The sequence below is a fragment of the Saccopteryx bilineata genome, chromosome X (assembly GCF_036850765.1).
Source record: "Saccopteryx bilineata isolate mSacBil1 chromosome X, mSacBil1_pri_phased_curated, whole genome shotgun sequence".
Classification (NCBI taxonomy): Eukaryota; Metazoa; Chordata; class Mammalia; order Chiroptera; family Emballonuridae; genus Saccopteryx; species Saccopteryx bilineata.
Window position 1 is genome coordinate 2,609,737 of NC_089502.1, and position 27,750 is coordinate 2,637,486.

Sequence of the window (27,750 nt, forward strand, 5' to 3'; positions counted from 1 at the left end):
ATGTTCACACCCCTTTCTTCTTCTGAAACGATGTGAAAAAATAAAAAGAGACAAACAAATGGAGATCCAAATGTCAGCATTATTACTGATTTTGTTAAGTGGATGATTGGCTTCAGATCACCAGTCAAATGCATTTGTGACATCTCCCTTTTCCCCAGCAGTCTATCCCCAAGTCCAGATCTTGGGTGACCCTGCTTGAAGGAATGTTTGAGTCTTCTTTTTTTATATAAATAAATTTTTATTAATGTTAATGTGGTAACATCAATAAATCAGGGTACATATATTCAAAGAAAACATGTCGAGGTTATCTTGTCATTCAATTATGTTGCTTACCCATCACCCAAAGTCAGATTGTCCTCCGTCACCCTCTATCTAGTTTTCTTTGTGCCGATACCCCTCCCCCTTCCCCTCTCTCTCCTCCCCTCCCCCGCTCCCCTCCCCCTACTCCCGGTAACCACCACACTCTTGTCCATGTCTCTTAGTCTCGTTTTTATGTCCCACCAATGTATGGAATCCTGTAGTTCTTGGTTTTTTCTGATTACTTATTTCACTCTGTATAATGTTATCAAGATCCCACCATTTTGTTGTAAATGTTCCAATGTCACCATTTCTTATGGCTAAGTAGTATTCCATAGTGTATATGTGCCACATCTTCTTTATCCAGTCTTCTCTTGAAGGGCTTTTTGGTTGTTTCCATGTCTTGGCCACTGTGAACAATGCTGCAATGAACATGGGGCTACATGTGTCTTTACGTATCAATGTTTCTGAGTTTTGGGGGTATATACGCAGTAGAGGGATTGCTGGGTCATAAGGTAGTTCTATTTTCAGTTTTTTGAGAAACCACCATACTTTCTTCCATAATGGTTGTACTACTTTACATTCCCACCAACAGTGAATGAGGGTTCCTTTTTCTCCACAGCCTCTCCAACATTTGCTATAACCTGTCTTGTTGATAATAGCTAATCTAACAGGTGTGAGGTGGTATCTCATTGTGGTTTTGATTTGCATTTCTCTAATAACTAATGAAGATGAGCATCTTTTCATATATCTGTTGGCCATTTGTATTTCTTCCTGGGAGAAGTGACTGTTCATGTCCTCTTCCCATTTTTTTTATTGGATTGTTTGTTTTTTTGTAGAGTTTTATGAGTTCTTTGTATATTTTGGATATTAGCCCCTTATCTGAGCTGTTGTTTGAAAATAACATTTCCCATTTAGTTGGCTTTCTGTTTATTTTGTTGTAAGTTTCTCTTGCTGAGCAAAAACTTTTTAGTCTGATGTAGTCCCATTCATTTATCTTTGCCTTCAAGTCTCTTGCCTTTGGAGTCAAATTCATAAAATGCTCTTTAAAACCCAGGTCCATGAGTTTAGTATCTATGTCTTCTTCTATGTACTTTATTGTTTCAGGTCTTATAGTTAGGTCTTTGAACCATTTTGAATTAATTTTAGTACAAGGGGACAAGCTGTAGTTGAGTTTCATTCTTTTGCATGTGGCTTTCCAGTTTTCCCCGCACCATTTGTTGAAGAGGCTTTCTTTTCTCCATTGTGTGTTGTTGGCCCCTTTATCAAAAATTATTTGACCATATATATGTGGTTTTATTTCTGGACTTTCTATTCTGTTCCATTGGTCTGAGTTTCTATTTTTCTGCCAATACCATGCTGCTTTGATTGTCATGCCCCTATAATATAGTTTGAAGTCAGGTATTTTAATGCCCCAGCTTCGTTCTTTTTCCTAAGGATTGCTTTGACTATTTGGGGTTATTTATAGTTCCATATAAATCTGATGATTTTTTGCTCCATTTCTTTAAAAAATGTCATAGGAATTTTGATGGGAATTGCATTAAATTTATAAGTTGCTTTGGGTAATATGGACATTTTGATTATATTTATTCTTCCTATCCAAGAAAAAGGAATATTTTTCCATCTCATTGTATCTTTTTCGATTTCCTTTAACAATGCTTTGTAGTTTTCGTTATATAGGTCCTTTACATTTTTTGTTATGTTTATTTCGAGGTATTTTATTTTATTTTTTTGTTGTAATCATGAAGGGCATTATTTTTTTAAGTTTGTTTTCTAATATTTCATTGTTGGCATATAGAAAGGCTATGGACTTTTGTATGTTAATTTTGTATCCTGCAAACTTACTGTATTGGTTTATTGTTTCTAGTAATCTTTTTGGGTAGTCTTTGGGGTTTTTGATGTATAGTATCATACATATTATCTGCAAAAAGTGATACCTTTACTTCTTCTTTTCCGATATGGATGCCTTTTATTTCTTTGTCTTGTCTGATTGCTCTGAGTAGAACTTCTAGCACCATGTTAAATAAGAGTGGAGAGAGTGGACAACCCTGTCTTGTTCCTGATATAAGGGGGAAAGTCCTCAGTTTTATGCCATTTAATATGATGTTGGATGATGGTTTATCACATATGGCCTTCATCATGTTGAGATATTTTCCTTCTATACCCATTTTGTTGAGTGTCTTAAACATAAAGTTGAATTGTATGTTATCGAATGCCTTTTCTGCATCTATTGATAAGATCATGTGTTTTTTGTTCTTTGTTTTGTTGATATGGTGTATTACGATAACCGTTTTACGTATGTTGAAACATAATTGAGATTCTCGGATGAATCCCACTGGATCATGATGTATTATATTTTATTGAGTTGTTGTATTTGATTTGCCAGTATTTTGTTTAGTATTTTAGCACCTGTATTCATTAGAGATATTAGTCTGTAGTTTTCTTTTTTTGTGCCATCCTTGCCAGGTTTCGGTATGAGAGTTATGTTGGCCTCATAAGATGTTTTTGGAAGTATTGCTTCTTCTTTAATTTTTTGGAAGACTTTCAGTAGAATGGGAACCAAGTCTTCTTTGAATGTTTGATAGCATTCACTAGTGTAACCGACTGGGCCTGGACTTTTATTTTGGGGGAGGTTTTTTATTTATTATTTATTTATTTATTTTTAATAATTTTATTTTTAATGGGGTGACATCAGTAAATCAGGATACATATATTCAAAGACAACAACTCCAGGTTACCTTGTCATTAGTTTTTCTATTTCCTCCCTGCTAATTGGTCTGTTTAGGCTTTCTGCTTCTTCATGACTCAGTCTAGGAAAGTTGTATTATTCTAGGAATTTATCCATTTGTTCTAGATTGTTGAATTTGATGGCATATAGTTTTTCATAGTATTCTACAATAATTCTTTGTATATCTATGATGTCTGTGGTGATTTCTCCTCTTTCATTTTGGATTTTGTTTATATGAGTCCTTTCTCTTTTTCCTTGGTGAGTTTTGCCAAGGGTTTGTCAATTTTCTTGATCTTTTCAAAGAACGAGTTCCTTCTTTTATTAATTTTTTCTATAGTTTTTCTGTTCTCTATTTCGTTTATTTCTGCTCTGATTTTTATTATTTCCTTTCTTCGGCTGGCTAGTTTGGGGTTGTCTTTGTTCTTCTTTTTCTAGTTTTTTAAGGTGTGAATTTAAGTGGTTCACTTGGGCTCTCTCTTGTTTGTTCATATAGGCCTGAAGTGATATGAACTTCCCTCTTTTTTATCTTATTTTTATTAATATTAATGAAGTGACATTGATAAATCAGGGTACATATGTTCTGAGAAAACATCTCCAGGTTATTTTGACCTTTGATTATGCTGCATACCCCTCACTCAAAGTCAAATCATCCTCTGTCATCTTCTATCTGGTTTTCTTTGTGTGCCTACCCTCCCCCCACACCCTCCCTCTCCTTTCTCGCCCCCTCCCCAACCCTCCGCCCCACTGTCTGTTACCATCACATTCTTGTCCATGTCTCTGAGTCTCATTTTTATGTCCCATCTATGCATGGGTTTATAAGCTTTTTAATCCACTCATTCTCTGACGGACACTTGGGCTGTTTCCAGATCTTCATTATTGTGAACAATGCTGCTATAAACATGGGGGTGCATTCCTTTTTCTGGAACCGTTCTATGGTGTCCTTGGGGTATATTCCTAAAACTGGGATGGCTGAGTCAAAAGGCAATTCGATTTTCAAGTTTTTGAGGAATCTCCATACAGTTTTCCACAGAGGCTGCACGAGTCTGCATTCCCATCAGCAGTGTAAAAGGGTTCCCTTTTCTTCACATCCTCGCCAGTACTTATTCTGTGTTGTTTTGTTGATGAGTACCATTTTGACCAGTGTGAGGTGATATCTCATTGTGGTTTTAATTTGCATTTCTCTAATGATTAGTGATGTTGAGTATTTTTTCATCTGCCTATTGGCCATCTGTATATCCTCTCTGGAGAAGTGTTTATTCATTTCTTTGGCCCATTTTTTAATTGGGTTTGTTTTTCTGATGTTGAGATTTACAAGTTCTTTATAAATTTTGGTTCTTAACCCCTTATCAGACGTACTGTCAAATATGTTCTTCCATTGTGTGGTTTGTCTTTTTATTCTGTTCTTATTGTCTTTGGATGTGCAAAAGCTTTTTAGTTTGATATAGTCCCATTTGTTTATCCTGTCTTTTATTTCCCTTGCCCGTGGAGATAAATCAGCAAATATATCACTGCAAGAGATGTTGGAGAGCTTACTGCCTATGTTTTCTTCTAAGATGCTTATGGTTTCACGCCTTACATTTAAGTCTTTTATCCATTTTGAGTTTATTTTTGTGAATGGTGTAAGTTGTGGTCTAGTTTCATTTTTTTTGCAGGTTGCTCTCCAATTTCCCCAACACCATTTGTTGAAGAGGCTGTCTTTACTCCATTGTATGCCCTTACCTCCTTTGTCAAATATCAGTTGTCCTTATAGCTGTGGGTTTATTTCTGGGTTCTCCATTCTGTTCCATTGATCTATATGCCTGTTCTTATGCCAGTACCAGGCTGTTTTGAGTACAATGACCTTGTAGTATAGCTTGATATCAGGAAGTATGATAGCTCTCCCTTTATTCTTCTTTTGTAATATTCCTGAGGCTATTCATGTTCTCTTTTGTTCTATTTATTTTATTCATATAAATTTTTGGAATATGTGATCTATATCTATAAAGTATATCATTGGTATTGCATTGAATTTATAAATTACTTTGGGTAATATAGACATTTTAATGATGTTTATTATTCCTAACCATGAGCATGGTATATGCTTTCACTTGTTTGTATCTTCCTTCATTTCTTTTATCAATGTTTTATAATATTCTGAGTACAAGTCTTTAGTCTTCTTGGTTAAATGTACTCCTGGTTCTTTATTTTTTTGGTTGTAATAGTGAAGGGCATTTTCCCCTTAATTTCTCTTTCTGACTGTTCATTGTTCATGTATAAAAATGCCTCTCATTTCTGAATATTAATTTTATATCCTGCCACCTTGCTGAATTCATTTATCAGGTCCAGTAGTTTTTTGACTGAGACTTATAATTTTCTCTATACAAGATCTTATCATCTGCAAATAACAATAGCTTTACCTCTTCTTTTCCAACTTGAATGTCTTTTATTTCTTCTTCTTGTCTGATTGCTGTGGCTAAGACTTCCAGGACTATGTTGAGTAAGAGTGATGAAAGGGGGCATCCCAGCTTTATTCCTGATCTTAAGGGTATTGTTTTTAATTTGGGCCCATTGAGTATGATATTGGTGGTGGGTTTGTCATACATGGCTTTTATCATGATGAGGTATGTTCCTTGTATTTCCACTTTGCTGACAGTTTGATCATGAATGGATGCCGGATTTTATCAAATGATTTTTCTGCATCTATTGAAATTATCATGTGGTTTTTCTCCTTCCTTTTGTTTATGTGATGAATAACATTGATAGATTTGCGAATATTGTACCAGCCTTGCCTCCCCAGAATAAAACCACTTGATCATGGTGTATGATTTTTTCCATATATTGTTGGATCTGGTTTGCTAATATTTTGTTGAGGATTTTAGCATCTATATTCATCAGGGATATTGGCCTATAATTTTTTTTCTTTGTGTTGTCTTTGCCTGATTTTGGAATCAGAATTATGCTTGCCTCATAAAAGGAGCTTGGAAGTCTTCCTTCCTCTTGAATTTTTTGAAATAGTTTGAGAAGGATAGGAGTTAGTTCTTTGAATATTTGGTAGAATTCACTTGTGAAGCTATCTGGCCCACGACTTTTCTTTTTTGGGAGTATTTTGATAACTGTTTTGATCTCATTTGGTGTAATCCATCTCTTTAGGTTTTCTGATTCTTCCAGATTGATTTTTGGAAGATTGTATGTTTCAAGGAATTTTTCCATGTAATCTAGGTTGTCTAGTTTTTTGGCATACAGTTCTTCATAGTATTTTCTTACAATGCTTTGTATTTCTGTTGTGTCAGTTGTTATTTCTCCCCTCTCATTTCTAATTTTATTTATTTGAGTCTTCTCTCTCTTTTTCTTGGTGATTCTAGTTAATGGTTCATCAATCTTGTTTACCTTTTCAAAAAACCAGCTCCTAGTTTCATTGATCCTCTGTATTGTTTCTTTAGTCTCTATGTCATTTATTTCTGTTCTGATCTTTATTATTTCCTTCCTTCTACTACATTTAGGCTTTACTTGCTGTTCTTTTTATAGTTCTTTTAGATGCAGGATTAAGTTGTTTATTTGAGCTTTTTCTAGCTTCTTAAATGTTCCCTTAGTGCTACGAACTTCCCTCTCAGTACTATTTTGCTGTGTCCCATAAATTTTTACTTGTTGTATGCTCATTATCATTCGTTTCTAGGAATTTTTTATTTTTTCTTTGATCTCATTCTTAATCCATTCATTATTTAACAACCTGCTATTTAGTTTCCATGTGTTTGAGAATTTTGAGCTTTTCTGCTGTGGTTGATTTCTAGTTTCATGCTATTGTGATCAGAGAAAGTGCTTGATATGATTTCAATCTTCTTAAATTTGTGGAGAGCACTTTTGTGCCCTAACATGTGGTCTATCCTAGAGAATGTACCATGAGCACTTGAAAACAATGTATATTCTGCTGCTTTAGGATGAAAAGTTCTGTAGATATCTATTAAATCCAGTTGATCAAGTGTGTCCTTTAATTCTGTTGTTTCTTTGTTAATTTTCTTTCTTGAAGATCTATCTATTGATGTTAGTGGGGTATTAAAATCTCCTATTATTATAGTGTTGCTGTTGATCTCACTCTTTATATCCATCAAAAGCTGCTTTATATATTTAGGTGCTCCTATATTAGGTGCATAGATATTTATAAGAGTTATATGTTCCTGTTGGATTGCTTCCTTTATCATTATGTAGTGGCCTTCTTTATCTCTTATTATATTCTTTGTTTTAAAGTTCATTTTGTTTATTATAAGTATTGCTACCCCAGCTTTTTTTTCATTTCCATTTTCATGAAATATTTTTTTCCATCCTTTTACCTTCAACCTATGTGCATCTTTTGTTTTAAGGTGTGTATCTTGTAGACAGCATATGTACGGATCCCATTTTCTTATCCATGCAGCTACCCTGTGTCTTTTGATTGGATCATTTAATCCATTTACATTTAAGGTTATTATTGATATGTAGTTGTTTATTGCCATTTTATTCTTTAAAGCTGTATTCCTCTTTTGCTATATTCTTTTCCCACTTTGATCTGTTTACACCATGCCACTTAACATTTCCTGCAACATTGGTTTGGTTCCTTGAGGATTTTTTGGCTAGGAAACTTTATATTTCTCCTTCGATTTTAAATGATAGCCTTGCTGGATAAAGTAGTCTTGGTTGTAGGTTCTTGTCTGTATTACTTTGAATATTTCTCGCCATTCCCTTCTGGCTTCAAGTGTTTCTGTTGAGATGTCTGATGTCATCCTTATGAGGGTTCCTTTGTAGGTGATAGCCTTTTTTTCTCTCGCAGCTTTTAATATTTTCTCTTTATCACTTAGCTTTGGTATTTTAATTATGATGTGTCTTGGTGTAGGTTTCTTTTTAGTGGAGTTCTCTGTGCTTCTTGAATTTGTGAGAGATTCTCCTGCATTAATTTAGGGAAGTTTTCAGCTATGATATGGTTGAACAAAGCCTCTATCTTTTGTTCTTTCTCTTCTTCTTCAGCAACCTCTATGATGCGGTCCTTATTTCTTTTTATGTTTTCATAGAGCTCTCTAAGATTTTCCTCAGACTTTTTGAGTCCCTTTTCTTTTTTCTTCTCTGCTTTCATGCCTTCATTCCAGTTGTCCTCCAACTCGCTGATTTGATCCTCAGCTCTACCCATCCTGTTTTTATTTCCTTCCATTGTGGTCTTCATTTCTGATATTGTATTTGTCATCTCTGACTGAGTCTTTTTTAATATTTCAATATCCTTTTTTATACTTGCTATTTCTTTATTTAGGTGTTCGTGATGACCATCCATTGTTGTTCTAAGATCCCTAAGCATCCTTACAATCATTATTTTAAACTCCACATCTGGAAGTTTGTTTATTTCCATATCACTCAGTTCATCTCCTGAAGGTTTATCTTGTGGTTTCATTTGGATTGCACTTCCTTGTCTTCTCATTGTGTCTCGGTGTTTGGGTGTTTTCTTTGTAGAGCAGGATGAGTCTAGGCTTGGTGTTGTCTGCCTCCAGTTTTTACTTGTGTTGTTTCTAGGTCTTCTTAGGTTGGCATCAGCTATTATTTGTAATCCGATTTAGGATTTGGGCTTCTTTGAAGTCTTGATTTGTTTGTTTTCTTTTTTTTTTTCTTTCATTTTTCCGAAGCTGGAAACAGGGAGGCATTCAGACAAACTCCCGCATGCGCCCGACCGGGTTCCACCCGGCATGTCCACCAGGGGGTGATGTTCTGCCCCTCTGGTGCGTTGCTCTGTTGCATCCAGAGCCATTCTAGCACTTGAGGCAGAGGCCACAGAGCCATCCCCAGCACCCGGGCCATCTTTGCTCCAATGGAGCCTCGGCTGCAGGAGGGGAAGAGAGAGACAGAGAAGAAGGAGAGGGGGAGGGGTGGAGAAGCAGATGGGCACCTCTCCTGTGTGCCCTGGCCGGGAATCAAACCCGGGACTCCTGCATGCCAGGCCAACGCTCTACCGCTGAGCCAACCAGCCATGGCTTGTTTGTTTTCTTAACAGGTAATTGTCTTGTTTGCTGATCTCAGCAGGAGGCTTATTTCAAACTGTATCCAGGAAAGCGGTTGTTGTGACCTGAAGCTCTGAAGTCCTCTTCTGCCAGTTAATCTCTCTGGGGCAGGTTGCTTTTTCAGCTTCAGTAGGGGGAGGTGTATCTCAGATCTCCATAGAGACCTGAGTTACTGCCCCTCCTCCCCACTTCTTGTTTTCAACTGTTTCTTGTTGCGCTGATTGGAGCAAGACAGATATCTGTATCTCTGTGACTTGGAAGCACTTTTGTATTTTGCTTTGTGGAAGGATCAGCCCCTCCCCCAATTATGGCCACCTCCAGCACTGAATGAGTCAGCTTTTCATGTCATGACCTATATTCCTCTCCCCCTCACCATCCTTTTCTCTCTCTCTCCTTTCTTTTTGGGAAACAAGTGGGCCCTTTCAACGCACCTCATTCCCTGATCAACAGGCAAGTGGCTGTGAGCAGTATTTACTTCTCTTTTCCTTGGAGTGAAAGCCCAGCCTCACCCCCCCCTTCTGTTCCTGTAAGCAGGGGAGATTCAGGCGCTCCCTACCAGGTTTATTGTGGCTTCTTCTTTGCTCCTTGGTTTTTGAAAGCTGTTCTTGTATTCCAGATCTGTTTTTCCACGCTGATTGTTCATAAATTAGTTTATAATCCAGTTCGGTGGTGTGAGCTGGCAGTCTGTGCATGTGCCTACTCTGCTGCCATCTTCAGGTCTCCCTGAACTTCCCTCTTATTACTGCTTTTTCTGCATCCCAGAGATTCTGATATGTCGTATTGTCATTTTCATTTGTCAGTATATATCTTTTGATCTCTGCACTTATTTCTTCTTTGACTATTCATTTTTTAGAAATATGTTGTTTAGTTTCCACATTTTTGTGGGTTTTTCCTCCCTCCTTTTTGAAGTTGAATTCTAGTTTCAAGGCTTTATGATCAGAAAATATGCTTGGTACAATTTCAATTTTTCTGAATTTGCTGATGTTATTTTTGTGCCCAACATATGGTCAATTCTTGAGTATGTTCCATGTACACTATAGATAAATATATACTCTGTCACTTTGGGATGAAGTGTCCTATAGATGTCTATCATATCCTGATGCTCTAATGTTTCGTTTAAGGCCAATATATCTTTATTGATTTTCTGTTTGGATGACTGATCTAGAGTTGTCAGCGGTGTATTGAGGTCTCCAAGTATGATTGTATTTTTGTCAGTTTTTGTTTTTAGGTCAATAAGTACCTGTCTTATATATTTTGGTGCTCCTTGGTTTGGTGCATATATATTAAGGATTCTTATGTCTTCTTGATTCACTGTCCCCTTAGTCATTATGAAATGACCATTTTTGTCTCTCAGTACTTTTTCTGTCTTGTAGTCAGCATTATTAGATATGATTATTGCTACACCTGGTTTTTTTGGGATGTAATTTGCTTGGAGTATTTTTTTCCAGCCTTTCACTTTGAATTTGTTTTTGTCCTTGTTGCTTAGATGTGTTTCTTGTAGACAGCATACACTTAGATTTTCTTTTTTAATCTATTCTGCTACTCTGTGTCTTTTTATTGGTGAATTTAATTCATTTACATTTAGTGTAATTATTGACACTTGTGGGTTTGTTTCCTATTGCCATTTTATAAATTGCTTCCTGTTAGTTTTTTATCTTGTTTGATTCTTCTTTTTTTTCTATCACTTGTTTTTGTTTGTTTGTATTTCATACTTCTTTCCTCTGTTGCTACCTTTTTTAAGTCGTGTGCTTCTCTGGTGGTTTTTTCAAGAGTGGTTACCTTTAAGTAATGAAAAGGTTACCTACTATATTTATTGTAGTACCCTATCTTATGAGTGTTTCTGCATTTCATTGTCCTTTGCTACTGTTAATCTCCATCCTCTCCCCTTTTTTTTTTGCTTTTGTTTTCACAGTTTAAATTTGGTTTTATTGTGTTCTTGGTGGAGTTTTTACTTGTAGTTTTGTTTTATTTTGTTCTTTGAATCTGGTTGAAAAACCCCCTTTAGTATTTCCTGGAGTGGGGGATTTTCTGATTTTTAATTTCCTCATCTTTTCTGTATTTGTGAATGTTTTTATTTCTCATTCGTATTTGAAGGATAGCTTTGATGGGTATAGTATCCTTGGCTGAAAGTTCCTCTCTTTCAGGGCTTTAAATATTGGGGTCCACTCTCTTCTATCTTGTAGAGTTTCTGCTGAGAAATCTGATGATAATCTAATATGCCTTCCTTTATATATTGTATTCTTCTTTTCCCTGGCTGCCTTGAGAATTTTTTCTTTGTCATCAGTTAGTGCCAATTTTATTATGATGTGCCTTGGAGTAGGATTCTTGGGGTTAAGATAACTTGGTGTTCTGTTTGCTTCTTGAATTTGAGGCTTTAATTATTTTCAAAGACTTGAGAAGTTCTCATTTATTATTTTTTGAATACATTCTCCATTACATTTTCTTTCTCTTCTCCCTCTGATATACCTATTATACTTATGTTATTCTACTTGATGGAGTCAGAAAATTCCTGTAGGGCTTTTTAATTTTTTTAATTTTTTGAGTTTCTCTCTTCTTCTCTCTATTGTGCCTCAAGTTCCTTATCTTCTATGTCACTAATCCTACCTTCTATCTGGCCTGTTCTATTTAGTTAAGCTTGTTACCTCATTTTTCAGTTCATGAATTGAGTTTTACATCTCTGTTTGATTTGTTTTTATAGTTTCAATTTCCTTGATAATATATTCTTTGTGTTCATTGAGTTGTTTTCTGAGCTCCCTAAATTGCCTTTTTGTGTTTTCTTGTATATATATATATGAATATTTTTAGGATTTCTAATTTAAATTTTCTGTCATTTAGCTCCAAAGTTTCCAATATATTAAATATTTTCTCCATAGATTTTCCACATCTATCTGTGCTACTTCTCTATCTTTTGTATCCATGATATTTGATTTCCTTTTTCTTAATGACATCTGAGGGTGGTCCTGTTGATAGCACTAAAGAGAATTAATAAAGAATAAAAAGTAAAAAAAAAATAAAAAGTAAAAAAATGAGAAAAATTTTGGAACAAAACACACAAAAAACCCAATAATAATTTATTATCCCCCCCTTTTCTTTCTTTTCTTCCCCTCCTCTCACTTCCTCCTTAGGAAAATATTGTGATGAACTATGAATTATATTATGCTAAATGGAACAAAAACGGCCGATAACGAAGGGCCTGAGTTGGGGGGAAGTTGTCAAGGGGCAAAAAAGGAAGTAGTGACTCACAAAATGCAAAAAGGGCAAAAATTTGGGTCAAGTATAAAATGATTTGCTTGTAAGTGATGGTCGACTAAGATATAATGAGAGGGATAAGAGGGAAACAGGAAAAAGAAAAAAGAACTATTGTATTAAGTGGAGCAAAAAGTAAATAGAATGGAGATCCTGAGTTGGAGGGAATGCAAAGTAAAAAGCAAAGTAAAAAGCACCCAAAATGCCACACAAAAAAACTTGAGTCCAAGATTAAAAATTTTTTTTCATGTTTGAGTATTAAATGAGAGGAAAGGTAAAAGGAGAAAAGAGGAAACTAATAGAGAGGGAGAAATAAGAAAAAGGGGAAAAGGAAAAGAAGAAAAAAGAAAAAAAACAAAAAGATAGAGAGAGTTAAGGGTTTTGGAGTGTAACCCTCATGGAGAATAAGGAAGAAGAAAATAAATAAAATGTAACACTTATGGGTAGTATAGTTCAAAAAGACAAAAGAATAAGATGGGCAGAGAATAAAAGGACCAAGGTGGAGGAAATAGAAATAATAATAATAAAGGCAAGAAGATGAAAGAAACAGAAAAAATAGTGGAACAAGTTTTAAAATCTGTGGATTTTTCTTGATTTTGAGAGGTTAACTTCCTTTTTCTTTCCTGTCCCTCTTCCTGGTCAGTGACTCTGTACCCCAGGCTCTGCCCCTTTGGCATGCTTAGGTAGAGATTTGCAGTTGATGAGACTCTACAGCAATGTCATATATTAGGCTTCAGTCTCATTGGTAGTTAAGGCTTGTTAGCGTTTGCAGGCTCCGACAATGAGAGAGTCCATTTTCCCGGAGCCCCTCTCCTAGTCTCTCCTTCCTAAATTAGCAGCCTGATGATCCACCTATGAGGCTACCACTGCCTCTGCCTGGGGAGTAAGAGGCTCAAATAGCTGGCAAATACCCACTCTACCCCACTCAACGCAGGGCTCTGGGTAAGGCTCTGGCAGTCAGGGACACCAGCGTAATCAGGCGGGGCTGGGAGCCAATTGCTCTCAAGGTGACTTTCTATGAGCCTCCAGGCCTGTTCAGCATGCCTAGCACTCTGTGGGACCACTCTCCCAGGCTTTCCGCACTTTGTAACCTGTTTTGGCTTGGAGAAGATGCCCTAGTCGCTGCCTGCAGTACAGGATGTCTTAACATCTGCCAAGTCCCTCTTTTTAGTGTATACCCCTGAGTATGAAAGCTCTGCCAATCAGAAGTTGCCCCCACCCCTTTAGCAAGAAATACTAAAAAATATCATGCCTCTTGTCTTAGATCACTGAACTGAGAGAGATCTTGTCAATTAGAGCCACATAGGTCAGTTGGGAGGTGAGCAGACTGTGGGTTAAACTAATTTCAGCAATTGGAACCAAAGATCTGCTCCAGAAAGGACTGCAAGCTGCCCGCGTACCCCTCCCCAGACGCTTGATTGTTAGCTTGAATGGCGGGGTGAGGCACCCCACCCGCCTAGAGAAGCTCGGGCATAGGGAAGTTTGCTTTGGTGCACTCCCTGCATGCCACTGGCAGCTGCTACTCCCAGTGCGTGGGCGTTTGCTCACGGCGCATGCGTGTTTGCTCGCAGTGCACAGGCATCTGCTCACCTGGGCTGATTCACCACAGGAACACTTTTTTCTGAGCTTGAACGAATGTTTGTGCCGCAGCCTAGCTTCCTCCACACCCTTAACCCCCCCTCATTTCCAAGTGAAAGCAGCCTCTGCTCAGATTAGTGAGGAAGGCAGAGTATTCCTTTGTCTGACTTATTTCATTCAGGGTTGATTATATATTTATTCAATTTTTCCCTCAATTCTACCTTTGCTTACAGTGTGTGGAACTTCCATATGCTCCATGGATAGATTTTTCTGTCTCTGGTTGATGAACTTGTTGAAATTTTTGGGAGATTTGTTGGTTGCGCTCCTCACGGCACCATTGCTCTAGAAAAAATTTTTAATTCATGTTTGGTTCTTCTAAGGAGATATATTGCCCAAGAGTTGTTTCTTGTCCTATTCCAGGATAGATATGCAAGAAAAAAAATCAAATCTTTAGAGTTAGCTCCAGCCAGTGGGGCAACTTGGACTGGTATATGTCCTTTGCCAATCATGACTGAGGAAGAGATGGGGACAGTTACCCTATCTGAACTACCACCACTGGAGGCATAAAGTTAGGGTAAAGGAAGCTTCTTAGATTTCTAGCTGCACAGTAATTTTGTAATTTATTGACATATGACATGTTTTAAAGTAAAAAATTATGATAAAATTTTAAAAACTTCATCAGTTATGCTTCAGAGTTTTAGTAGTTCAAGCTAAACACTATAATGTTGATACCAGAAATCTGAATGTAGCTCTGCCTTGTGCTAATGAGTTTTGATTTTCTATTCTAGGGAAACTTAAATGAGCTGGGCAAGATGATAATGCATGGTGCATTCAGTGTTTGGACTGGACACAAGAAAGGTGCTACAAAAATGAAGGATTTTGCTAGATTCAAACCAATGCAGCGGCACCTTTTCTTGTATGAAAAAGCCATTGTTTTTTGTAAAAGGCGTGTTGAAGGTGGAGAAGGCTCTGGTAGATACCCATCATACAGTTTTAAGCATTCTTTAAAAGTAAGACAATTTGATTGCTTAATGTAATATTCTTTTATATATGTATTCAAGTGTGTGTACCTTTTCAGTTCAAATGAGTGGGTTTTATACTTTTAAGACACACCCCTCTTTTAAAACAAAGTCTCTTTAATTGAGGTATAATTTACATGTAACATTATATTAGTTTCACATGTACAACAATTTGATATTTTTATGTTTTGTGAAATGATCACCACAATAAGTCTAGTTAACACCGATCATCACATGAGAACTTTTAATTAATATCTACTCTGTTAGTAACTTTACAATAATTACTAATGCAGTATTTTTAACTATAGTCACCATGCTGTACATTATATCTGAAGGACTTTTTATTTTATAATTGGAATGTTTTTCCCCTCTGACCCTCTTTACCTATTTTGCCTTCTTCAACCTATGAAATCTTAATTGGAAGTCTTATATAGTAAGGCAGATAAAGCAGAATGGCTCTACTTGAAATGAGTGAGGGAGGACAAACCTTTGGCTCCATTCTTTCCTCTCTCACTTCAAAGTTAGGGAGTCCTGACAGGGGCTCCCTGGTGTTCTTCAGAGCATAGTTTGAAATAATGAGAAGTGATCCAGGCTCCCCCATTAGCACTTTTACCAGTAGTACTGGGTGGAGTTCTTGGTCTTGGTAGTATGGAGTTTTTATAACATAAGAGACAAGAAGGAGTTTCTTCTTTTTCCTCAGTGTAATTACAAATAGATATGTGCTGCCTTGACCCAGTGATTAAGGTCCTTAAAGTATTTTCTTTATATACCAAGGTTGTGGATTCAATCCCTGGTTGGGCCACATACAAGAATCAACCAATGAATTCATAACTAAGAGGAACAATAAATCAATGTCTCTCTCTCTCTCTGTCCTCCTCTCACCACTTCTCTCCCCCTCTCTCTCCCTCTCTCCATCCCCTGATCTCCACATCTCTCCCCATACCTTCCTCTTTCTAAAATCCGTTAAAAAGTAAAAACGGATATGTGCTTAGCATATCCCCATCTTTCTTTTTGTATTCCTTCCTACATTCCCTAACATCTCCCTTCCTGGATATTCAAGGCTACCTACGATTGAATCATGTCTACACCTGTCTTGTCTTACCTATTATTGTTACTTTCTTCTTTCTTATAACCCAAACTATAATTCTGTTACTTTGGTATGAAAAGAGAGGTATATTGTTTGAGGACTTCACAGGCAATACAATAATACCCTCCAACTGGTTCTGATGTTTGACAACAGGTGCTTCCAATTTGCACGAGTCTGTAATTGGTGAATTTGATTTTTTTAAATTTTGACAAAGTGAGAGACAGGAGAGGGACAGACAGACAAGAAGGGAGAGAGATGAGAAGCATCAATTCTTCATTGCAGTTCCTCAGTTGTCCATTGATTGCTTTTTCATATGTGCCTTGATTAAGAGGCTACAGCAGAGCAAGTGACCCCTTGATCAAGCCAGTAACCTTGGGCTCAAGTCAACAACCTTGGGCTTCAAGGCAGCGACCTTTGAGCTCAAGCCAGTGACCATGGGGTCATGTCTATGATCCCACGCTCAAGCCAGTGACCCCTCACTCAAGCTGAATGAGCTCAAGCCGGTGACTCTGGGTTTCCAAACTGGGTCCTTTGCTTCCCAATACCATGCTCTGTTCACTGCACCACCACCTGGTCAGGCAAATTTGATATTTTATATCCAATAAATTTTATCTTTTAAGTTTTAAATTATAAAAGTAATATTGTATTGTTAAAGAAGAAATTTGGAAAATAGAGACAATTATTATCCTTGATTCTATGACCACTATAATTTTAGCCATTTTTCACAAACATATTATTTTATAATTGTATGCATTTGAGAATTGATGAATTTTTTTTCTACAGAGACAGAGAGAGGGACAGAGAGGAACAGAAAGACAGGAAGGGAGAAAGATGAGAAGCATCAATTTTTTCTTCCACCTCCTTAATTGTTCACTGATTGCTTTCTCATATGTGACTTGACTGGGGGGCTACAGCAGAGCGAGTGACTCCTTGCTCAAGCCAGCAACCTTGGGCCCAAGCTGGTGAGCCTTACTCAAATCAGATGTATCCACGCTCAAGCTGGCAACCTTGGGGTCTTGAACCTGGGTCCTCTGTGTCCCAGTCTGATGCTCTATGAACTGCACCATCCCCGGTCATGTGAGAATTGATGAAATTTTTATCAGCAGTAAAAAAGAAGATAGGAAATGTGCCCTGACATAAACTTTAGGTATTTCTGTTAGAAGGCCTTTTGATAAGCTGGTCTTGCATTGACTCTTTCCAGAAGATCACCAGTTCCATGCTATTTCTAACACATTTCCTGATAAGAGTTAGTTCTCCAACTTCTTACTGTCAACTTTTCCTGCTTCACTTCTGAACCCACAGCAGTGTCACAACTTCTTTAAAACTCTCACTGTTTTTATAACAAATGCCCACTTGCTCCTTTGATATTAGTAACCCAACTATAAGCACCCCAAATCTCCAATGGTCTTTTATGTCTCTAATAAACATTGGTTGAGAACCAGGAATTTGCAAGTGATCTTGGACAGGGTTCACATCCTTGTCTGTATACCTTTTTTCTTGGGAAGTACTTTATCTTCATAAGTGTGCTTGCCCCAAATCCATTTGTCCATGTTTTACTTGTGGAATGAACTAGCTAATACCCTAATATAGTGTGTTTAGTTTGTATGGATTTTTTCATATTACCTTTCATTTGTCACAATGATAGACCTACCAACAGAATATTTCTAGAGTACATTAGAGTAAGGAGGGAAGTGATGTGAGGTGATAAGTCATGATAATTCAAATTATAATGGTCACCATGGAAACAAGATGGTATATATGCAAAAAAACATTTCAATGGAAAGTAGACAGATGGGCTTATTGACTTAGATACAGGAAATAAATACCTGTTATTTGAAGGGGAAAAACTGAGTCTGATTTTTCTTTGATGCCCAATAATTCCTAGTGTTTTTCTCTCTCTGTGTATGTGTGTGTGCGACAGAGACAGAGAAAGGGACAGATAGGGACAGACAGACAGGAAGAGAGAAAGATGAGAAGTATCAATTTGTTGTGGCTCATTCATTGTTCATTGACTGCTTTCTCATATGTGCCTTGACTGGTGGGCTACAACAGAGTGAGTGACCCCTTTGCTCAAGCCAGCGACCTTGGGATCAAGTCAGTGACCTTGGACTTCAAGCCTGTGACCTTTGGGCTCAAGCCAGTGACCATGGGGTCGTGTCTATGATCCCACACTCAAGCTGGGACCTTGTGCTTTGGCTGATAAGCCCATGTTCAAGCCATATGAGCCCGCACTCAAGCTGGTGACCTGGGGTTTTGAACCCGGGTCCTCTGTGTCCCAGTATGATGCTGCTCTATTCACTGTGCCACTGCCTGGTCAGACATTCCTAGTATTTATAATAAATGAGATTATTCAGTGATACCTGCAATGATTTAAACCAGGTTTACTAGGCAAATGGTCATACCTCTGACAGAGAAATATAGAAGTTAGGCTATCTCTTAAGACTCACTGTTCTTACTTCCTCTTCCTTATCTATCATGATATTCTAGAGTTAAATAATTGTTAGCATTGCTAATCATTGTGTTAGGTAATAATTTGGGTTACTGTTTTCAAAGTCTGCCCCTTGCTAGAAAGGATCAAGGCAGATGCTCTCTATAGCAAAGTAATTTTTCTTTCACTGTCAGTGTACTATGGCCTTAATATCAAGCTGCATTTCCATGGCCTGACCATGTACTTTTTAATGATTGTGTGCTGTTTTAAGGTGGACTTTCTATTCAAAGGAAGGTCCCTAAGGTTAATCCCTGAGGTCCTTAAAGTTAATCATATGGAGAAATTTGAAGTTTTCAGAGACTTCAGAATATGCCTTATTATTATCATCTATATTTTTAATTTAACAAACATAGTGCTTACTATATACTAGGAACTGTTCTGAGTGTTTATAAATGTTGTTAGCTCATTTGACCCACATAACAATTTCATATAGGTAGGAACTATTAGTATCCTATTATTCCTATTTTGAGAATGGGAAAACTAAGTTCTAGAGAGGAGAGTATGTTGCCCAAGAGCATATAGTTCTTAAGTAGTACAATACAGTTTCAGACCCAGGCCAGTGGCTCCAGTTTCCATGGTCTCAAGCACACTACACCTTGCTGGAAAACCTGCTTTTCTTCATTCTGTCATTCCTTTTTTATCTGCATTCTCCACACTTACATCTTATCTACCCCTGTAACAACCATTCTACTTTATTTGATATATATTGTTCATTTTGTATGTTCTTGATAAATACATACTAATATTCTGTGCACAGATAGTTTTAATCTAAAATATTGATTGCATTTCATTATAATTTTCATTTTCCTTTTTTGACTCAGAAATTGTTTTCAAGGTACAGCTAAGTTACTGGTTTATACCCAGTATCTTGTTTTCAGTGCTTCATAGCACTTAAGTCAAGCTATGTTTTTGTTAATATGATTCAAGATCCAGTCACTAATATTACTAACCAAAAAACAAACAAACAAACCTGAACTTTATCCCAGAGACTTAAATAAAAGTCTTAAGATTGGTAGTTATCATTTATAAATTTTAGAATTCTTGACCCACTAGGTGACATTTTACAAAGTAGTTGAAACCTTCACACTTCCCTCATGACAGAAAATTAAGTTAAAATTTGAGACTCTTCCTGACCTGTGGTGGCGCAGTGGATAAAGTGTTGACCTGGAACTGAGGTTGCCACTTTGCAACCCTGGACTTGCCTGGTCAAGGCACATACAAAAAGCAACTACAAGTTGATGCTTCTCATCCCCCCCACTTTCTCTCTCTCTATTTCTCTCTCATCTCTCTAAAAATCAATAAATAAAAATATTAAAAAGAAATTTGGGGTCCTGAACACTTGACATAGTGAGACAAAAGTGCTTTATAATAAAGAAAATATATTCATAGCTTTAAGGATTCATCAGTGAAAATATAACGAATGAGTCAGAAACCACAGGTTGTAACTGTAAAATCAGCCTTATTTTATTATATATTGTTTATCATAGGGTATATTATATAACTATACTCATATAGTTAGACCTGTAATTGTGCCCATAGGTTCTAAAACTGAGTAAGTGTTCATGATACAGTTAAAATGTATTGAGTAAAAATCTTTCAATAAAACCTTTATATTTTGTTATTTGAAAAAAATATATACAACCCACAAATTACAAATGGATTGTATACCAGTGAATTATTTGAAAGTGAATTGTGCCCTGGCCGGTTGGCTCAGCGGTAGAGCATCGGCCTAGTGTGCGGAGGACCCGGGTTCAATTCCCGGCCAGGGCACACAAGAGAAGCGCCCATTTGCTTCTCCACCCCTCCGCCGCGCTTTCCTCTCTGTCTCTCTCTTCCCCTCCCGCAGCCAAGACTCCATTGGAGCAAAGATGGCCCGGGCGCTGGGGATGGCTCCTTGGCCTCTGCCCCAGGCGCTAGAGTGGCTCTGGTCGCAATATGGCGACGCCCAGGATGGGCAGAGCATCGCCCCCTGGTGGGCAGAGCGTCACCCCTGGTGGGCGTGCCGGGTGGATCCCGGTTGGGCGCATGTGGGAATCTGTCTGACTGTCTCTCCCTGTTTCCAGCTTCATAAAAATTAAAAAAAAAGAAAAAAAAAAAAAAAGAAAGTGAATTGTTTGAAACTGAGAAAAATATTGTCTGATAAATATAATGGTTAGATTTCCAGGGTAACTTTAAAAAGCTCATTTAATCAAGTAGTGGAGATGCAGTTCCAACCTGAGCCTCTTGGACTCCAAAGCCTCATGCTTTCCAACTTAATATGGTATTGAGACAAATCATGTATTGAAACAAAATCAATTTAAATTGATAATGAACATAAGATTATAATTTATCTTAAATTCTGATGTTTCAGCAAAAGTATATCAGAGTGGTTGGGTAGGAATTAAAAATATTTTTTGGATATTCTGAAGATAACTTCTGAGTATGTTCAAGGTAGATATCATAGGCTTTTTCATTTATATATCACATTTCATTTGTAAGTATAGTTTCTTTTCCTTGGTATGGGCGTCTCACTAGCACTACTTTTAATGCTTATCCGCCCTGATTAGGGTCATTTAGGGTGCTCATATATGGAACAGAAAGTCAGATATTCCTTTAGATAATTAGGAATTAAAAAAAGAGAAGGTGGAAGGGGACTAAAGGAGGATGTGTGTACAAAGGAGTAAAATTGGTCAAAATGGAATTATGCATGATATTAGCAGAACAGAATTAATGAAAATGGAAGAGGTTGTGCTTTGTACAATCATAGGGAGAAAGAATATAGTGGTAAGGAAGGGATATTGTTTAAAAACGTTTCACTGGTTGCAAAAAGACATTATCCTCCCATGACAGATTACTTGTTTTCTAGAGAGGCTGAGAGATTGGTGGAAATAGAGAAGATCCTTGTGTACCTGGATGGTATTTCCCTGCCCCATAAATCTGACGTTTGTAACTTATAAGGTTTCTACAGAGAGAAGTAATAATTTGTAAGGCTAACCTATCTTGCAAATAATTATTAAAAATAACTAATTTGGATGACATTTTACAGTGATGTCTAATTATTTTACAGTAATTTATTTGACACAATAACTTGTTTTTATAGTATGTATTCAATTTATAACAGAGTTCAATCTTATACTATTTGGATGTTTAGATTTATAAGCTTTGTTTCAATTCCTAGAACAGAGTGTGTAATCTGTACTGTAGGTTCATAGTTCAGTAAAAACATTTGAATACTAAGGTCTATGATTGAAATATTATTTCATTTAAAATATGATAGGGTAGGTTTAATATAATTTTATATTTAAAATATAATGTTCATGAAAATTTTGACATCTGTTACAGATGGATAAAGTTGGAATTACTGAATATGTAAAAGGAGATAATCGCAAGTTTGAAATCTGCTATGCTGGGAAGGAAGAAGTTTATATTGTCCAGGTTGGTTATTTAAAAATTATTCTAGAAATAATTTTGGTTACATTTAAAACTTCTCATTCCATTCATGTATGTCACTTAGGTAAATATTATTTATTATTATTTTTGTGATATAAACAGTTTTCTCAGTAACTTTTTTTAATTGAAATATGCCTATGGTGCTTTCTAGAGCTTTAAGGTATTCACAACTTCACTATGAGATTTATGAACTATAGCTGATAGCCAAGAACTTGGCAGGTGCTTCTCTGTCCCTATCAAGTTTCTAGAGTTACAAGTTAATAACATTTCTGATTTTCTCTTGTGCTTGGCATTCAGAGAGTACATAATTACAAGACATGGCAATGTAATGATTTAGACTTGATATGTTGTTTCTAAAGACTATGGTTAAATCCCTGGCCAGATGTGCTGCAAGGTCCAACCTGTTTGAGGGAAGGAGTGAAGGGAGAGGATGTTGTCATTTCAATAAGTATTTGTATCATGACTTGTGACAGGTGAATGTACTGTTATCTGTTGAAAGTGCCCAGTGATTTCTTTGTTTTAATAACAAAGAAAACAAGGTGATTATAATGTATAAAAACATGTTTTTTTCAGTTTGATTTTGATATAAAGGCTTCTTGCTATCTTTTACCAAATTTATCTTGTAAGTAATGAAAGGATATTTAAGGAAGCTTGCAATGCCTTTGTCAGTTATCAGGATTACTCTGCAATAGAATTGTCTCTTCAGACACAGTGGAAATAATTTAATTTTACCAAAATTAAACATAAAAACATTTTTTTCTTTTAGTGGGAAAGAAAGAGAGAGAGACAGAGAGAGATAAGATGGAGAGAGATAAGAAGCATTAACTAGTAGTTGTGTCACTTTAGTTTTTAATCGATTGCTTCTCATACATGCCTTGACCAGGGCACTCCAGCTGAGCCAGTGATTCCTTGCTCAAGCTAGCAACCTTGAGCGTTAAGCCTCCAACCTTCTGCTCAAGCTGGAGACCTCAGGGTTTCGAGCCTGGTTTCTCAGTGTCCCAAGTTTACGCTATATCCACTGTGGCACCACTTGGTCAGGCAAAAACATTTATGTTTTTAAAATAACCTTCTACAAAGAAAAAGAAGTGAGACTATATTTCACACTTTCTGTGAGCATTATTATTATTATTATTATTTATTATTATTATATTATTATTTTCTTTGTGACAGAGACAGACATACAGGAAACGAGAGAGATGAGAAGCATCAATTCTTCATTGTGACACCTTAGTTGTTCATTAATTGCTTTCCCATATATGACTTGATCAGAGAAGCTACAGCAGATCAGATGACCTCTTGCTCAAGCTAGCGACCTTGGGTCCAAGCTGGTGAGCCTTGTTCAAGCCAGATGAGCCTGTGCTCAAGCTGGCGACCTCGGGGTCTCAAATTGGGTCCTCCGTCTCCCAGTCTGACACTCTATCCACTGCATCACCATCTGGCCAGGCTAATGGCAATTTCAAAACGGTTTTGACTATTCCTTCATCTAATTTGATAGCTACTTATTTGATTCTTAGAAGTTTGAAGAATCAAAACGTTGGATTTTTAATATGGTGGTTCAGGATTTATGTTCAGCTTCATGTTTGATACATTTAATTACATTGGTTTTGTTATAAAGCATTTTTATTTTTTAAGGACACATCTTTCATTTAAAAAATCTTTAGGCTTTGAATACAGATGTGAAAATGATATGGTTAAAAGAAATAAGAAGTATTTTGTTGAAGCAACAAGAACTTATGACAGGTAAATTTAAGCATACATTTTTCAGAATAAGAAGTACTATAATAGTTCATTGACTCAAATTTTCTGATAATTTTTACAGAAAATGGAGCTGATACTTTGTACTATTTACAATGAAAAGGTTTGTTAACATAATTGGTAGAAGATCAAGACTCATGGCATTATTTAAACTATTTTGAAGAATAAACTTTACATTAGTAAATGAACTGCAGTGCTTGAGAAGCAGTTGTGAAATAATATATCAAATAGACTGTTTTAATTCTGAGTCTTTGTGTAGTACCTCGCTTAACCAGTGCTTGGTAAAATTGGGGTGGGAATAGTTCTAGTAATATACACTTGAATGTCTTGAGTGAAATATTATATTGTTGAACCATTTTCCATATTCCAAGTTCAGACTGACTTCCCCTTCTAGTAAGTTCAAGTCTGTGAAGGTTAACTCTAATGGAATGGGGTGTGTGTGTGCATTTGAAAGTCATTGGTCTTTAAGGAAGAAAGAAGTGTAGCTTGTGAATGAAACCTATATTAACTTTTTTTTATTCCATAGTTAAACAACAACAACAATGTAAGCAGTTAACTGAACAGGAACAGGTTTCGTCTCAGCGGAATAATGAGTAAGTGGTTATTCTTTAAATCCATTACTCCTTCAATCTCCTCTTTGTTCTCTGTAACATTAAACAGTATAATTAAGCATCTCAAACAAAGAGTACCTGGCCCTTTAGCAATAACTCATCAATATCCATAAACATATCATTTTCTCAGTTCTATCCTTATACGTGGAGACTGATAGGCCTTAATAGGTAAATAATTATTTCCTTTAACATTAAAAATAATATGATTGTTTGGGCTACACATGATTTCAAATGCTTTGTTCTCAGTATATTTGGGGTGGTGGAGTTAGTATGTCATCTTACCATAAAAGTGGGTGAACTCATGAATTTATCTTCAAAGTATTTTTGTTCACTTTCGATCTGACTAGAGAAAAAGAGTTGTAAAAATGATAAGGGACTGGGAACATCTAGTGGCCCATATCTTTGTGGTCTCTTGATGGAAATCACTTGCTGGTGACTTGGTCTCTCTTTATGTAGTTAAAGATGAGGTATAGATGTTTGGAAGGAACTATAGCTAGACACAATTATAAAGTCTTTGAGGAAGTAGTAGTCCATAAAGTTAGCACTGATGATCCCTGGTTTAGAGATGTGGCCCTTATATTCTGCCTCTATGTATAGTTTCCATAGAACATTTGCAGTATGCAGAATGATTCACCATTCTTCTGTCAAAGCCTTGGTGTAGAAGTTCACCATGCATCCTCTGCCTGATAGAGGGATCATTGAATGACTTTATTAAAAACATTTTTTCGAGAGTAATGGCTCATGAGAGATACCCTTGATCACTCCCCTTGAAATTTCAACAAATTGAAGAGCTATAATGTAGCAAAAGAACTCCAGCTAGGCAAAAGAACCCCAGCTGGTCTCAGAACTTGCCTGAAAAGGTCCATGAGTAGAATCGACTACAGTTGTTTTTTGTTTGACTTTCTAACATTACCACACTCAAATGCCATCAAGGCAGAAGAAAAAAACATCATGGCTACTGAAGAAGAAGATGCAGTGTAGAAAGAACATGAAAATTCTCTAAAAAAACAATCTAAATCAAATGTAAACCTTGGAGTTAAACAGTGGAGAATTCAAAATTGAAGTTCTGAAAATACTCCATGAAATGTGAGAGAACATTGATAGGCAATTTAGTGATCTCAAAAATAAAATTAATGAACAAAACAAGTACTTCAAGGAGATTAAAACTTTAAAAACACAGATGAAGAAATCAATACATGAATTGAAAAATGAACTAGCAAGTTTAGCTAATAAAACAGGGCAGATAGAAGAGAGAATCAGTGACATTGAAGACAGGCCATGAGAGATACTACAACAAGAAGAAGAGAGAGACTTACTAATTTAAAAAAAATAGAGCTCTACAAAAATTATCTGACCCCATCAGAAAGAATAATATAAGAATAATGGGTATATCAGAAGAAGAAGAAAGGGAGAAGGGAATAGAGAGCCTAGTCAAATAGTAATTGGTGAGAAAATCCCAAGCCAATGGAAAGAGTTAGGTCCTTGAATCCAAAAAAGAAACAAAATGCCTAGTTACCTTAACCTAAAACAAATTACCTGTTTGGACACATGGTATTAAAATTGTCAAAAATCAATGACAAAGAAAGAATAGCCAGACTTCATCGAAAAACTATACTGCTTACAAAAATTAGTGGATATTTTATTGCTTCATATTTATTTTTGAGATATCCCCTAATTTTTGTGAGAAGTATATTAGAAACAATAAAGAAATACAGTAAAGTCACGGGATACAAAATCAATATACAAAAGTTTACTGCTTTCCTGTATGCCAATAACAAAACATGAGAAAATGAACTGAAAAATAAACAAAACCTTTTAAAATTGCAACAAAAATTAAATTAAATACTTATGAATAAACTTAACAAAGGATGTGAAAGACCTAAATACTAAAAGCTATAACATATTATTGAAATAAATTGAAAAAGACACAATGGAATGAAAAAATATTTTATGTCCATGTATTGGAAGACTCAACATAGTTATAATGACCGTATTACCCAAAGTAATATACAAATTTAATGCAACCTCCATTAAAATACCAATCTCATTTTTAAAAGAAGAAACACAAAATTTACTAGATTTTTATGGAACCATAAAAGACCTCGAGTAGCCAAAGAAATGCTGAGAAAAATACAATGAAGCCAGAAGTATCATACTACCTGACTTCAAATTATACTACAGAGCCATGATAACCAAAATGGCATGGTAATGACAGAAAAACAGACATACAGACCAATGCAACAGAGTTGAGAGTCCAGAAATAAACCTACATACATATATATATGGACAAATCATCTTCGACATGGGAGACAAAAACACACAATGGAGAGAAGAAAGCCTCTTCAATAAACAGTTCTGGGAAAATTGGAGCACCACATTCAAAAGAATGAAACTTGACTACACCTTGTCCCATGGATCAAAGCCCTAGACATAAGATCTGAAACAGTAAATTACATAGAAGGAAACATAGGTACTAAACTTTGAACCTTGGCCATAGAGAACTTTTTATGATTTTGACCCTAAAGGCAAAGGAAGGAAAGACAACAATAAAAGAATGGGACTATATCAAACCAAAACCTTTGCACAGTAGAAGAATCCAACAATAAAACAAAAAGCCAAACAAATGTGAGATGATATCTAAAAACAACAGTTTCAATAAGGTGTTAATCCATAAAGAACTCACAAAGTTCAGCAACAAATAAGCAAACAATCCAATTTAAAAAAGGGGAAAGGACCTGAATGGACACTTCTCCCAAGAAGACATATAAATGGCCAACAGCTATACAGATGCTCATCTTCTTTAGTTATTAGAGAAATGCAAATCAAAACTACAATGAGATACCACCTCACACTTGTTTGATTTGCTGTTATCAACAAGACAGGTAATAACAAGTGTTGGAGAGGCTGTGGAGCAAAAGGAACCCTTATCCACTGTTGGTGGGAATGTAAAGTAGTACAACTGTTATGGAAGAAAGTATGGTGGTTCCTCAAAAAATTAAAAATAGAACTACCATATGACCCAGCAGTCCCTCTACTGAGTATATACCCTCCAAACTCAAAAACATTGATATATAAAAACTCCTGCACCCCCATGTTCATCTCAGCATTATTTACGGTGGCCAAGACATGGAAACAACCAAAGTGCCCTTTGATAGAGGATTGGATAAAGAAGATGTGGTACATATATACTATGGAATACTACTCAGCCATAGGAAATGGTAACATATTTTCATATATGACAACATGGATGGACCTTGAGAACATTGTACTAAATAAAACAAATCAGAAAAATACTAAGAACTATAGGTGGGATATATAAAAAGGGGACTCATGGACATAGATAAAAGTGTAGTAGTTACCAGGGTGAAGGAGTAAAAAGGGACAGATATATGGTGAGTGAAAGTAATTTGTCTTTGGGTGATGGCCACACAACACAATCAACTGTTAAAATGCTATAGAGATGTTTACCTGAAACCTATATACCCATATTGATTTATGTCACCCATTAAATTTAATATTCTA

General features: G+C 36.2%; 1 protein-coding gene across 1 annotated transcript in view; it reads left to right on the plus strand.

The window, feature by feature from the left end:
• MCF2 (MCF.2 cell line derived transforming sequence) overlaps positions 1-27,750 on the plus strand; it is a 132,328-nt gene that overhangs the window by 85,978 nt on the left and 18,600 nt on the right. Inside the window, 4 exon segments of the mRNA XM_066249968.1 lie at positions 14,628-14,849; positions 21,755-21,847; positions 23,524-23,602; positions 24,144-24,210. Coding sequence (XP_066106065.1) covers positions 14,628-14,849; positions 21,755-21,847; positions 23,524-23,602; positions 24,144-24,210 — 461 coding nt within the window.